The 14276-nt window shown below is 48.9% G+C and overlaps 1 protein-coding gene across 1 annotated transcript in view; it reads left to right on the forward strand.

Annotated features, from left to right (window-relative positions):
* Positions 1-6634, forward strand: part of ESAM (endothelial cell adhesion molecule) — a 20418-nt gene extending 13784 nt beyond the window's left edge. Inside the window, exons 4-6 of the mRNA XM_019546933.1 lie at positions 3651-3773; positions 4276-4414; positions 5936-6634. Of these exons, the coding sequence (XP_019402478.1) occupies positions 3651-3773; positions 4276-4414; positions 5936-6395 (722 nt within the window). The 3' untranslated portion in view covers positions 6396-6634. The remainder of the gene's footprint in view (positions 1-3650; positions 3774-4275; positions 4415-5935) is intronic.
* Positions 6635-14276: the final 7642 nt, after the last annotated feature.

The raw sequence follows: 14276 nt of genomic DNA on the forward strand, positions 1-14276 counted from the left end.
TCTCTCCCCACCTCCCCCCCGCCAAACCCCTGCACTGATCTTGAAACTTGGCAGGACCTACCACCCCTGCAGTTTTTGCCCGGCTATGTTGTAATGCCTAGATGTGACATGAGTTTTGCTTTCGAGAACTTGGGGTGCAGTTCCCCCCAAACCCCTGCACCGATCTTCTTGAAATTTGGTAGGCTTCATTCTCTTTGCAGAGTCTACCACCCCTGAAAATTTTATTTAATCGGACAAAAAACAACAAAGCTATAGATATTTTATTGTTTTCCCCATTATACCCTATGGCTGGATCTCCGAGGCAGCTCTGAACCGCTTCGGAAAGCTGAACGAGGCGACACTTCAACCTGGAGATGCTGCCTTGGACCCCGAACCGTCCGAAACTTCTCCGGATCCAAAGCTCTGTCCGAAGCCTCGCACAGCCCTACTAAGTCTAGCAAGCTGGGCAAGTCAGAACCAGATGAAGTTCAACATTGAGAAATGTAAAGTACCCCACCTAGGGACCAGCAATCGCCTGTACAACTACAGGCTTGGCATGCTAACCTGATTAGCACTACAAATGAAATAGACCACAGCATGAATATGAGCCAGCAGTGTGACTCTGTTGCCAGCAGGGCAAATAATACTCTGGCATGCATCAATCGATGCATTTCCAACAAGACCAAGGAGGTGATTCTTCTGCTCAACTCAGCATTGGTGAGACCCCAACTGGAGTACTGCATCCAGTTCTGGGCACTGCAATTTAACAAGGACATGATAAAACTTGAGAGAGTCCGGAGAAGGGCCCACCCGTATGAGCAGACGCTTGCATGACAAGCCATACGAGGAAAGGCTGAGGGACCTGGGACTCTTCAGCCTGAAAAAGAGAAGGCTGAGAGAGAGGGGATTTGGTAGCAGCTTACCACTACATCAGGGGATCAGTTAACAGCCGTTCACCAGGGCGCCCTTGGGGAAAAGCAGGAGTAATGGCCACAAACTCCTGGAAGACTGTTTCAGGCTCAACATTAGGAAAAAACTTCACAGTCAGGGTGTCCAGACTATGGAATAAGCTCCCTCCAAAAGTTGTGCAGTCACCTACCCTGGAAATGTTCAAAAGGAGACTGGACAGTCATGTTTCTGGGGTCACCTGACCTCACCTGTCATTTTTCCTGCCTGGTGCGGGGGGCTGGACCCGATGATCTTCCGAGGTCCCTTCCAGGCTTGTGAACATAGTGAGGAGGACTTTTAAATTAGGTTTGCCAGGGGATGGAGACCAAAGCCCCAAGCTAAGTGAGGAAGTAGGTGACCTGGAAGAAGCACAAGCAAGAGCAGGAAACAGGGCCTCCTTCTTGAGAAAGTAAGGCATACAGCTAATTACCTCAGGTGTCTGTACATGAATACACAAAGCATAGGAGACAAGCGGGAAGAATTGGAAGTCCTCACCCAGTCATGGAACTGCGATGTGATTGGAGTAACAGAGACTAGGTGGGAGCTCGCATGGCTGGAGCACTGTCCTGGATGGCTATAAACTGTTCAGGAAGGACTGGTAGGGAGAAGAGGAGGAGTTGTGCTTCGTGTAAAAGAGCTGTATGATTGCTCAGACCTCTAGTATGAAACTGGAGATAGGCCTGTTAAGAGTATCTGGCACTGGGTCAGAGAGAGAGCAACAAGGGCAAGGTCATTGTGGGTGTCTGCTATAGACCACCAAACCAGGAAGATGAGGTGGATGAGGCTTTCTTCCAACAGGTAGTAGAAATTCCTGATCACAGGTCCTGTTTCTCATGAGGGACTGCAATCACCCTGACATCTGCTGGGAGGACAATACAGCAGTGCACAGGCAATCCAGGAAGTTTCTGGAGTTTCTGGGGCCTGTTTTATTCAATATCTTCATAAATGATGCAGATGACATGAAGCTGGTTGAAGCTGTAGATGCACAGGAGGGTAGGGTGAGGATCCAGAGAGACCTTGACATATTGTAGGATTGAACCAAAAGAATCTCATGAAGTTCGTTAAAGTCAAATAGTAAGTCCTGCACTCAGGATGGAACACTCCCATGCACTGGTGCTGACTGGCTGGGCAGTAGCTCTGCAGAAAAGGACCTAGGGGTTACAGTGAACAATAAGCTGAATATGAGCCAACAGTGTGCCCTCATTGCAAAAGAGGCTAGTGGCATACTGGGCTTCATATTAGAAACATTGCCAGCAGGCCAAGGGAAATGACTGTTCCCCTCTATTTGGCACTGGTGAGGCCACATCTGGAGTAGTGTGTCCAGTTTTGGGACCCCCACTACAGAAATAATGTGGACAAGTTTGAGAGCGTTCAGCAGAGGACAATGAAAATGGTTCAGTGACTTGTGAGGTGAGGCTGAGGAAACAGGGCTTATTTAGTCTGGAGAAGAGAAGACTGGGAGGGGATTTAATAACAGCCTCCAACTACCTGAGGGATGGTTCGAAAGAGGATGGAGCTGGACTGTTCTCAATGGTGGCAGATGACAGAACAAGGCAATATGGTCTGAAGTTGCAGCAAGGGAAGCTGAGGGTTTACTACCCTCCTAGCGAGGAAAAACTTTCTCACTAGGAGGGTAGTAAAGCACTGGAACAGGTTACCCAGAGAAGTGGTGGAATCTCTGTCCTTGGAGGTTTTTAAGACTTGGCTAGACAAAGCTTTGGCTGGGATAATATAGTGGGGGTTGGACTGGTGACCTCCCAAGGTCCCTTCCAACCCTCACGTTCTATGAATCTATGATTATGTAACACACCAGGGTTGCTGGGCCCTTCTGTCAGTTGAGCAGTTTATCTGCTGAGAGGTTGCTGTGACATGATTAAATTGTGCTCTTTTCCTTTTTGCTTCTCCTACAACCATACCATATTATGTAGGCATTTGGCAAACAACATAATGCCTCACCATTGAAGAAAAGATCTCTCTCTCTCTATCCAGAACCCACATGTGCTTTTGGAAGGGACCCAGCATGCTCCCTGTTTGAACTATCCTTTCTAAAGGTGCTGATTACAAGCTCAGGGCCAAACGAACACCAGCCAGACTTCATGTATAAGCAGCTGTACAATGAGCTATCACAGATTGCCTCCTTCCAATGCCCTGACCCCTGTCGCACACAAGCAAGGAAGGAAATTGTTAAGCCAGACGACTGTACATCCTTTTGCCCCTCTACTCGCAAGCATGCTTTGCTGTTGCCACAACTACCATGTACCACAGCCTTTATTCTGCTCCTTTAGGGATGCTCTTTCCCAGACTGCTGCTTCAAGTTCCCAGCCTATCCTTTAGCCATGGCTTGTGCCCATGTCTTAGAAATCAAACTCCTCCAGGTCCTCGGTGCCTGTCCTAGCACCACCCATTACTGTGAACCTGTGCCCTCTTCCACTGCAGACCAGCACTAAACAGTCAGACTGCAGAGTTGTTTGGGAGATCCACTGACTTCAGAGGGGCCCTGTACAAGCAAAGGCTTCTGTTCAGGTCAGGCACTTTGCGGGATCATTGAAAACAAGCATCAGAAGGTGGTGAGGTGCCATGGGAAATGACCATATGCCAATGCTTGGAGGTTGGCTTGACTACTGTGGTGGTGGGGAATTCTAGCACACCCATGGGTGACCAGAATGGAATGCCATGCAGCTGGGACACGGGCTCATGAGGGTCTTGTCTTATGAATTTTGCAGACCCCATAAGTGGGAACCTCATGTTGAAAAATCTTTCAAGAGAGATGTCTGGAACATATGTCTGCACAGCAAAAAACAACGCTGGTGTCTCCAAGTGCAACATAACCCTGGAGGTGAACTCATGTGAGTGGTGGGGTCTCCCGGTGTGGTGGGGTCTCCACTCCTGGGCTGGAGTGCACAGGCATCATCTAAAGGACGATTTAAGGCGCTGGAGGAAGGGGTCCAGAAAACAGTGAAGGAATTAGCCTGATTTGATGTGAGGGGCTGCATTCGCTGCTCTGTAATGTTGCAGCATAACTGGAACGTACTGACTGGAGGGAAATTAGGGATTAGCGTTAGCAGCAAGGTGAAGATTGCTGCAGGTTCCTTATCCAGCAACAAAGGAAGGTTGGATCTGGCAGGGGTGGGGGTGGAGGGGGATTCCTGTGTCATGGGAAGCCCCCACAACCTAATCAATGGGCTTTCTCTACCACATCCCCTTCTACCTTATTCCAAGACAAGTGTGAGAAGCTCAGCTTCACCCTGGAGAAGCTGGTCAGGCTAGCTGTGTCCAGCTTCCTGAGGCTTTGTATTGCTCTGACCCTGGCCTGCTGTCCTCTGTAAACTCTGTTCTGATTTTCTGCAGACAACAATGCAGCTGTGATCGCTGGAGCTGTCGTGGGGTGTCTCATTGGAATTGGCTTAATCACTGTATGCATTCTGCAATTTTTCGTGTGCCGAAAGAAAAAGAAAAATACACAGGAGGAAATGGCCAATGAGATCAAGTGAGAATCTGTGTTGTTTATACCATCTGTTAGAAAAACCCCTGGGGAGACTTCCCAAACACTATGTAGGCTATTGCTGCTTCTGTTCTCCATCAGCTTGTCAGGGACCTGCATACTTGTAGCTGTCTGGATTGGAAACCTGAGTGCATAACTAAATGGAAAGTTACCAGGGCACAAATGTACCATTGTCTCTGAGGCTGTTGTCCCCTCTTTACAAACCTTGTGGTATTTGGTGTGTGTGATAAGGCCCCAGTTCCTGGAATCACACGACTGTGAGACTCTCAACTTCCATTTAAAAATGATCTCTGGATCTCTAATTGAGGAGGAAAACTTGGAAGCATGATCGGTTTGGTCAAAGAACATGAAGACAAATCAAATACACCCCTCATGACAACTTGGAGGCTGGTTGATGGTTTTGCTTGGACCTAACAGTGTAGCTAGTAGCAAAGGCCAGAACTAAGGTTGCCCACCAACTTCATAAGCTGAACCTGCCATACGATATTGGTTGAATTTTGTCAAAATGTAATGTTTTGGGCTGAAGCTTTCCCTGCTGGTGGCTGGCCAAGGTTAAATGCTTTCTCAAAAATGTCAGTGAAGATGTTTCAGCCATTTGGGGCAAACAGCTTAAGAGAAAATTTTGTTTTGTTGCTGCTAAAGAAATGCTTATCTTGCTGGTTTTGTGCCTCTGCATCTTACAGTGTGGACCTGAAGTCCGGCCAGGGCCCAAATTTGGCTAAGTTAAACGCCTGTAAAAAATCTCAGCCTACACATGCTCATGCAGACCTCTCTGAGTTTAACAGCTCAAATCTCCAGAGTTTCTGTCCACAGTGAGCATGTTCAATCTCCACTGCTCCTACCTGTAAATGCAAAGGGGAAGGGAAGAAACAGGAGAGAAAGTAGGGCAACGAGGTTGAGCTGGGGAAGGTAGAGAAGGGGGAGTGGACAGAAGCTGAAGGGGCAGGGAATTGAAGGGCCTATAACCACAAGAACACACATGATGGAAGAAACCAAAATCCTGAGTCTTTATTCTGGTGCCAGCAAACAGCTGTGAAGTCTTCAGGCAAAGTTGGGATCTTATCCTTGCATACTGCCTAGTGTCCATAGAAGATAACAGGCCACTGCTGCTACAAATAGCTTTGCCAGCTCGAGTGGAAGGTGCCTGTGCTGTAGAGGCTAACATCTATGTTGCATATTTAGACTTTGTTCTGGCATTTCCTGCTTTCAAGTGCTTTGACTTGCCAGCTGTATCGTTCTGTTGATGGGGAGTGAGGGAGCATATAAAGGCAGCACATACTCAGGATCCCCAGATCCAGTGGTTGCCAGCCATTTTATCCTGCCCATCTGCAGGGGCTGGTTCATGGAACAGCCCATTCAAACAGTCTAAAGTGTAAAAGTCCCATGTTCAATTTCTAGGAGTGCCCGGTTCCTCCCCTGGTTGGCAATAATGTGTGTAAATGGGCAGAGACCATGTTCTCCCCTGTTCTGGCTCCTTGTACTGACGGCTTCTGTTTTCCATTCCAGGGAAGATGCTGTTGCTCCAAAGACACTTTCTTGGGCTAAAGGTTCTGGTTCAGACACTGTCTCCAAAAATGGTACCTTGTCTTCAGTGAACACAGCTCGGGACCACAAATTATACATATCCAAGCCTGTCTCAGACACAGCCTCCATCATCACTGCTGCTGGCAGCACTGTGGCCTACAAGCCCCAATACACCACCGTAAGGAGTGGAACTCTAACACCCACTCCCAGCTTATCCAGCCAGTCCCTGCCTCTCTATTTCCCCCCTGTGATGAATGGCAACCATTACCAGAACATTGTGCCAAGCAACAGAAATGCTCTCCACAGGACAAATGGACCTCAGCTACAGCCCCCCCAGCAAGAGCCTGCTGTGCCTCAAGGGCTTACCACCTCCACCCTTGCCAGAATGGGTGCAGTGCCAGTCATGGTGCTGGCCCAGAGCCATGCAGGGTCACTGGTGTAAGCATCCAACAGCTTGTGCACCCTCTGCACAGAGAAAAGGGTCTGAAAGTGGCCATTTATCCTTACCAAAGTGGACAGTTGGGGAAACAGAAGGGCAAAGCCACTTGCTTCCTGCTCCATGCTCATGCATATATGAGAGGTGTGAGGGGAGCAGTTTACATGGCATTTCTGTGCAGAAATTCCCAAGGAACAGGCTGCCTTAGACACCCTCTGGACACAGCAAATACCCCTGCAGCCTCACACACAGCACTCCTCTCCCCAAAAACTCCTCCCCACCCCCTACTCCCTCCCTATGCTGTTGCCTTAGCACTAGGGCCCACCTCATTCCCTCCTCCGGTGGAAGAGTTTATTTATTGAAGAAATATGGCTGGTGTGCGTGTGGTTATTTCCCTTGCTTTGGGCAGCAGCTATTTTGGCTTCTTGGGAGAGGCTGTGGCCAAAGGGCTTGAAAAATGGTCTTGATAGTGCTGAGTTGGGGACATGGGGTAGAAATTGGGAACTGCTTGGCCAATAGCTACCATGGTATCCAAGCTTTTTATTCAGCTTTTTATTTTTATTTTATTCAGTTTCAGCCTTTGTGAACTCCAAGATATGACCCCTGCTCCCCATGGTGCCATTTTGTCTGTTACCCACTGCTAGCAAATTGTGCTCACACCCAGTGCAGAGAGCAGGCTTGTGAGTGGAGTTGGGCCCAAGTGGAGCTTCTGGCTAGGAGGGAACCTGTCCAAGCCTGGCTCTGAGCAGCCATATAGTGCTGGGAGTCTGTTTGCTGGGGGAGAAACATTACAGTACAGATTCCCCTACAGTACAGTCTTCATCCCCATCACTAACCAGATTAAGGCACTGGGCCTAACTGCATCATGCCTGCTAGCTAGAGCTGTTATGAAGGGGCATCACTGTGATAGTGTCTGGTGATGGTAGCTGCCGTGAATCCCACCCTCTGCCTGGTAAAGCTGGTATACAGCCCTTCTCTTCACCCATGCACCCCCAATTGCTTGAGTACTCTAGCTGCTTTAATTCTCTCACTACCTGAATCCTCCAGTCTGTGCCCTGCCTGCAACAGGTATTGGGGACAGGGCAGCAGCTCACCTAGGATTTGTACACTCCTTCCTCAGCACTGTGGAGAACTGCACTTTGCAAAGAGCCCAAGCCCCCAACAACCAAAGTTGTGCCCTGCCTGAGGGGTAACAAGGCCTCTCTGTCTTCCCACTAGGAGAGGGTCATGAGCTTGTGCTACTAACCCAAGCAAAATGTTCTAGAGTAACCTTGTAGTCCAACAGTCTAACCATTGCTCTTTTAAGGATACCTTTAGCGTTTTAATTCATATTATGCTAATGATTATATTTGTTTATTTAATGGACTCCTTAAACCTTGTGTATTTTGCTTTTTTGGGTAGGAAATAATTTTATCCCCATAGCTACTAACTGCTTTTCCCACCCAGATAGTCTCCCTCTGGTTGTTCTTGTGCTGGCTATTTTTAGATGTCAGCCAGATTCTTCTGCTGGGTGGGATGGGGAAGGCGCTGAGAGATTATTTTTATGTACAATTTTAAAATGTAATATTTTTCATAAGTGGTCATTAAAATATTTGTTTTTTATACTTAAATGGGAGCTAAGTTAGGTGCATTCCAGAGCAGGCTGAAAACAGGCACAGCTCAAGACCTTTACCACTGCCACCCACTGGTGCCTGGCAGGCAGGCAAAACTATGCAAACCTCATGACGGGAGTTGCCATGGGTAGCATGCCCCATGTTATCAGCATGCCTCTCCCAGCCCTGTGCAAGACAAATATGAACAAACTACATCATAGCCTTGTGGTTCTGTGCCCAACCAGAGCATTTGTAGGGGAAGGGTTAGCAGGAGTAGCAGCAGGAATGAAGGCCTAGGTTCTCAATGGGACCCAAGTGGAAGATGCTCACCCTCCTGACCTTCATTCCCCTTTCCCCTCCCACCACACAACTTTCCTGCACTGGTTCTGGCAGCAGGGGGAAAAGAGAAGCAGCCCACAGTGCAGGAGCAGCTGAAGGTTTGTTACTGCCCAGGGCAGATGTCACTTCCTGGTACACCTGGCCTCTTGACATATATATTGATGGCAAAAAAGGAGATGACATCTCGCTGGTCAGCACGGAGCCCCTGGCCTCTGCAGCTTATGCTACCGCCACCCTGGGCACAGTACCCCCCAGTTATGCCTGACTAAAGCCATCATCACCTTGACTAGCCACCCACATCTCCCTCCCTAAAGAAAGCCTCATCCACCAAGTTATAGGCCACTGCTGGGGTAGGAGAAAGGCATTGCTCATCACTCCCTTTGATGCTGTTCCAGGGGTTGAGCCACATGACTAGCATAGGGCAGGCACCTGATTTCACAAGGCATTACCCTTCCCCTACCACATATTAAGAGAGAGCAGCTGCCTGTACTGAGCTCTGTGTAGAGCTGGATGAGCATGTGCTCCAAGTCAGGGGAGAGGGAGGTGGAGGAACATGTACTTTAAGGATCCTGCTCAGTAGAGATGTGAGGCACCAAGATGCTTGGTCCCTCCAAGACTGCGGTGCTGCTGGACACACACAAAAAGGAGTTTTTATCATCTGAGGAACTTGAAAGTCAAAAACTGAGGTGCCAGTGGAGTTCAGATATTTTCAGCATGCAATCCGTGGATTGGATTTCTATGCCTAAATTCTGCTTCAGTCCCACTTTAGGTGCCTAGATCTTTTCTGAGTTTAGATTGTAGCTCAGCAATTCTCAACTGGGGTCATGTGAAATTCAGAAAAGTTATAAAGACAGCCTTGAGCTTAAAAAAGTGCTCAACCTCTGGCCTGTAGGCACTGTCATCCAGCCCACAGCACTCCCCATAGGGTCAGAAGTTTGGTGGTGGGACAGCAGTGGCAATTAACATAGCTACCACTTGTCCACCACCAAATTTCCAAGCTCTGGCCACAGACCAGGTGTGGTCTGTGAACCAACTTGACATCACTTATTTGGCCCACTGATCAGTCCGTGCCAGGGTTCTACAGGTGATGTGTAGGGGGTGCACACGCACCCCCTGAGAGCACTGGTGCCTCCCAAGAAGCACCGTTGGCACTTCCAGGCATGCCACTAGCACTTCCAGGCTCTTCCTGTGGACAGTCGTCACCCCCTTCAGCCTCAGGAGGCACACGTAGCCCTGATCATGCTTCTGCCTGCAGCCTAATGAGATGTGGATTGGTCCACGGACTTCCGCATAAGGAGATATTGGTGGGGATCTACCAAAAATCACCATCGTGTATTTTTTGTGGACAAAGCCAAATCAGGCAGGCTCTGTGAAAAATAGTGGGCTCACTGCAAAAAAAAACTTACCAGCAATCAAAGGAAAGTGTAGGAAGCACTGCAGTCCTGAAATATGGGGTGTGGGGGGAAGGGTGGGAAGGCAGGTGGCGAAGAGAAAGTAAATCCAAGGCTGAGCCTGGGGCCGTAGGCTCGGTCCAGGAGCCAGTCAGGGAAGCAAGAGGGTTTTGGCTTTGCTGGTAGAGTGTGCATGCTGCAGCCTGAGAAAGATTCAGCATGAAGACTGAGAAGAAATCCTCCAAGAAAGCCAAATACTTTTCAGCACTGGACTGTGCAGGATTGCAGGGACCTTGCATGCCGATGGAGGCAGACTGTAATGCCTGCAATCTGACTGGTTGTGTCAAGGAAAACCAGTATAGATCAACACTTAGAGTCCATGGCTCACATGAACTCATAGACTTCTGCAGAGGCTGAAGATCAGAGCAAGAAGCAACTGACTGTGTCCTTGTTCTTTAAAAACTACCACAGAAAGCAACCTGGCAAGGTGAGAGGCAGCATTTTCCTTCATGGCAGCTTTCACAGTGGCAAACATCCCATTGGAGAAACTTGATCACCCAAAGTTAAAGGACTACCAGAATAAAAACATCCCAGATGCTGGCAGTTTTCTGTGGGCCAACAATTTGCACCAAAACCATCTCACTGTGGTGATTGCTTTGCATGTACAGTCCACAAAGTCTGCACTAGCGGAGTATGAATCCTTGTCCATTGTGGCTGATGAAGCACTGACCCTCAAGATAGATAAATAAAATGTGTAGCACATAGTTATGCTGGGGGGGGCGGGCACTGGACAGACCGGGACCTGCCTATCTTTCAAACAGAGCTGGTCCACTTCACATCTGTCAGGTTTTCTACCATGTGTCAAGACATAGTGAAGGTAATTGTCAGCTACGGCTTAGAATTCAACAAGATCTCACCAGTCCTCTCGGACGTGCACAAGGCTCTCAGACGTGCTCCAAGGAATACTGCCCAATGCAGTTCACGTCACCTGCAATGCACACATTCTGTCTTTAGTGACGTCTGGTGCATGCAGTTCCCTGAGGTGTATAGGCTGGTGTCCACCCTCAAGAAAGCCTTCAAGCATTATCCAGGCAGGCTGCAAGGTCTGGTACAGGGAGTCTGTTGCCAGTTAACTTGAGGATTCATATATGCTGCTGCCACCAGAGCCTGTGCTCACAAGGTAGAATTGTGGTTCAACACAAGCTGTTACCTCTCCAAACATATGCAGCACTACCAGCAGTTTGTGAGCAAGGAGCTAGAAATCACATCCAGCACGCAGTGCATGCTTAAGCATCATCAGCTCTTAAGGTGGGATGACAGTCAAGATCAAGTAACACTTGTGGCTGAAAATGTCACCCAGTCCATGGAGCTTATCATGTGGTTTGAAGGCCAGCAGGTTGTGACCCACCACACACACAAGTTGATAGATTTGATAAGCTGGGTCAAAGACAGGGCATCACAAAAACTAAAACTGTCCTCTTGAAAGGCAGTGGAGACAGGAACTGTTCCAGGCAATAGCAGTGAAGCTGAACCGGTATTAGAGATACAACCCATCAGGCTTATATCACTTGGGCTCTTTCAGTCTGACTCACAGCTTTTAGCTCTTTCTTCCTCCCTTGTTTGACTCCTTCCTTCAAAGACCACTTCGCTGGGCTCCTTATTTACCCAACACCCTCTCTCATGACTTCTGTACTGGGTTGTCCCTCCTGCCCAGTTTCTTCTCCATATCGGCCTGCCGGAGGCAGGACTAGGACTCCCAGCACTTGCAAAGCACCAGGAGAATTCCTGGTTTACCCAAGTGATTTTTAGTCGTGAATCTCCTCACACCCATGTCTGCTTCAGGCTTGTACAAAATCACCAAGTTTTAAGTTCCACTTTTGTTGAGCAAAACAAGGTCCCACACTGCATGTGGTAACATTTCTCAATCTGCCAGTAACATGGGAACTTTTGAACGTTACATCTGATCAACCCCGATATATCAGGAAACATTTTATATATCAGTGGGCAAAATCCTTTTGACTTGGTGAAAAGCCTTGCACCTAGTGGCCAAAACCAACAACTTTAATTTGTGAGAATTACAGGGGTGGTTAAAGAACCAGCTGCCGGCTGCTCCTCACACCTTTGGAGGTAATGAACATGCCCAGAATGCATTGCTCTCCTGTTGCTGGCTCCCATGGCCTGTTGATGCATGCATGCTGAGCACTAGGACCGGGTCATGTTTGTAGCTCCTGCTGCTGTGCGACCGAACTGAGCACTAGCATGAGTACAGGGGGTGAAGCCAGGAAGATGCAAGGCTTCTTGAAATGTTCATGTCCAGGTTTTTCTAGATAGAAGATTTGGGGCTTTAAGAAAATACAGAAGTGGAAGTTGATATGTTGTGAGTTCAACACCACCACTCTGGACACTCCTGGGTTGAACTAACAGTTAGTTATTATTATAATTCTCTGGAATCACATCCAGGGTGGATCTTAATAATTGCCCTCAGTATACTTGCTCTGCGTCAGACCTGACCCAGTCCAGTCCTGTGGAGGGAGAGGAACCATGAATGCCTCTGGCTCCTCATGGCAGAGCACATGGAGTCCCCAGAGATGCAAAACTGCCACAAAGCAACTGCACCCTGCAGTGCTGAACATGGGGGATTTGGCCTTCAAGGGACAGTGCAAGGAAAATAGAGTAAGACACAATGTAAGTGTCTGGTTTTCTTTATTTTTTCTGAAAAACCAAAAAACAATGTTTTAATGCCAATGAACCTCTTTGCCTTCCTGTTGTACATTCAGCCAAGCTTTCAAACTCCTGTTGCCAGCTCCCAGCCCCAGGCCAGCGTTCTCAGGGAGGCTTGTTCAAGTTTCTGAGCCGGCGAACACCATTTGCCTGGTCCAGAGGACGTAAGACCTTGCTGACTGGCATCAGTGCTTCATTACTGAGTCACACCCTCATCCCAACTTGGCTCTGTTGAGTCCCTACCATGGAGCATTTGGGCATCGTGTTTGATTGTCCCCTGCTAAATCCTGATGCTTTCAAGGATTCAGGGCTTTCTCCTGGCTTCCAAAGCTGATGCCAAACTAGAGTCAGGAGCAGAATAGACAAATGACTAAAGCCCTTGCCCTGATAAACACCCTAGCCTACATCCCTGGGCTGGCCCCATCCACTTTTCTAGACTAGATTGGGCACAGGGAACCCTGCGCGTTCTTCCCGAGCACGGCCAGGACTTGACCCCTCACAGCTCCAGGGAATCACAGTCCCAAATCATAGCCCTGGGACTCCAAACAAATACCTCCATCCTGGCAGGCATCACTAGGCGCCTGCTCCACAGCCTGGCAGAAGAGTCTGTTGTTTGTATCCCCAGCAGGTATTTCAGTACTACTTATACCCTACTATGTTTAGCCTAAATTTGGGGATCTACAGCTGTAGTGATAGGATGCCCAAATGTTATTTATAGCCCCAAGATTTCTACCTTGACCAGGCTGATCTCAGCTGCATTGAAAAAGCTCCCCTGACTTGGAGGCCAAACATCACAGGGCCGCTGTGTCATGTTGATGAAACCTGTTCCTGTACAGCTTTTTTCATGACTTATCTCAGTGGTGCTGTTTGTACTGGTGGGGTCTAAGAAGCTGCAGCATCTATTTCTGGAGCCCTGTTACAGATTAACTTCCCCCCACAGTGCATTAGCAAAAGCCAGGTGGAGCATCTCCTGAAGCTTGTGCCAGTCTCTGGGATGAAACGACCACAATCTTCATCCCAAGGCCTTCCTGTGAAAAGCCCACCTCTGCCCCACACCCTGTTCCCCTGCTACCCAGCCTCCTGTCGGTGCTGAAGCCTTCCCCTTGACTGTGCCAGGGGGAGTTGTGGAGGGGCAGGGGTTGCTCCTGTGAATGGGGAGGGCTGGCCCCTCCATGAAGACCCCGAGGCCTTTCTGCTGTCACTGTTGCATAGTCCGGTATCAGTGGTGGCCTCAGCTTGCATGAGTCAGAGCCTCACGCCAGGTGTTTGCGTTGCCTGAGCAAAAAGGTAAACAGCACATACCTCCTGCACAGTTTCGGCTTGGACTGCCCAGATAACAGTGTCTGAGGACATGGCTGGGAACCCACTCTCCAGCTCACGGCTCTGCTGCCTAGCTTTGGCCTTCACCTTGCTCTTTGGTGAGTGCTGGGGACAGACGATGCATGCGCATGGTGGGAGTTTGCCTGGGACTGGGTGCTATGGGTACTATTAAGCACAGGCAGGGAACCCTCTTCACAGATCTGAATTTTGGGTATGTGACTTCTTGCTCAGACTCCAAGAGCCCTGTTTCACCTGTTTCTGCAGATCACAGCCTCCCTAAATGCTCTGCCTAGAGTCAGTCATGTTTCCATTATGGGAGTGCCCAGGATCAGGACCCAGCACCTGGCAGGGTGCTGATGTCCTAGGCACATCCCTGCTGCTTCCACACCAAATTTAACAGGCTGGTTAGGACTGGTGGGGGGAGGGTCATAGACTTTTCCTGGATGCCTGGCTTCTGGCTGGGTTAATCTGGCTGTGACAGCATGCATTTAACCCAGAGGTGGGCAAAATATGACCCGTGGACC

Source organism: Crocodylus porosus, unplaced genomic scaffold (assembly GCF_001723895.1).
Source record: "Crocodylus porosus isolate Cpor-Errol unplaced genomic scaffold, CroPor_comp1, whole genome shotgun sequence".
Lineage (NCBI taxonomy): Eukaryota > Metazoa > Chordata > Crocodylia > Crocodylidae > Crocodylus > Crocodylus porosus.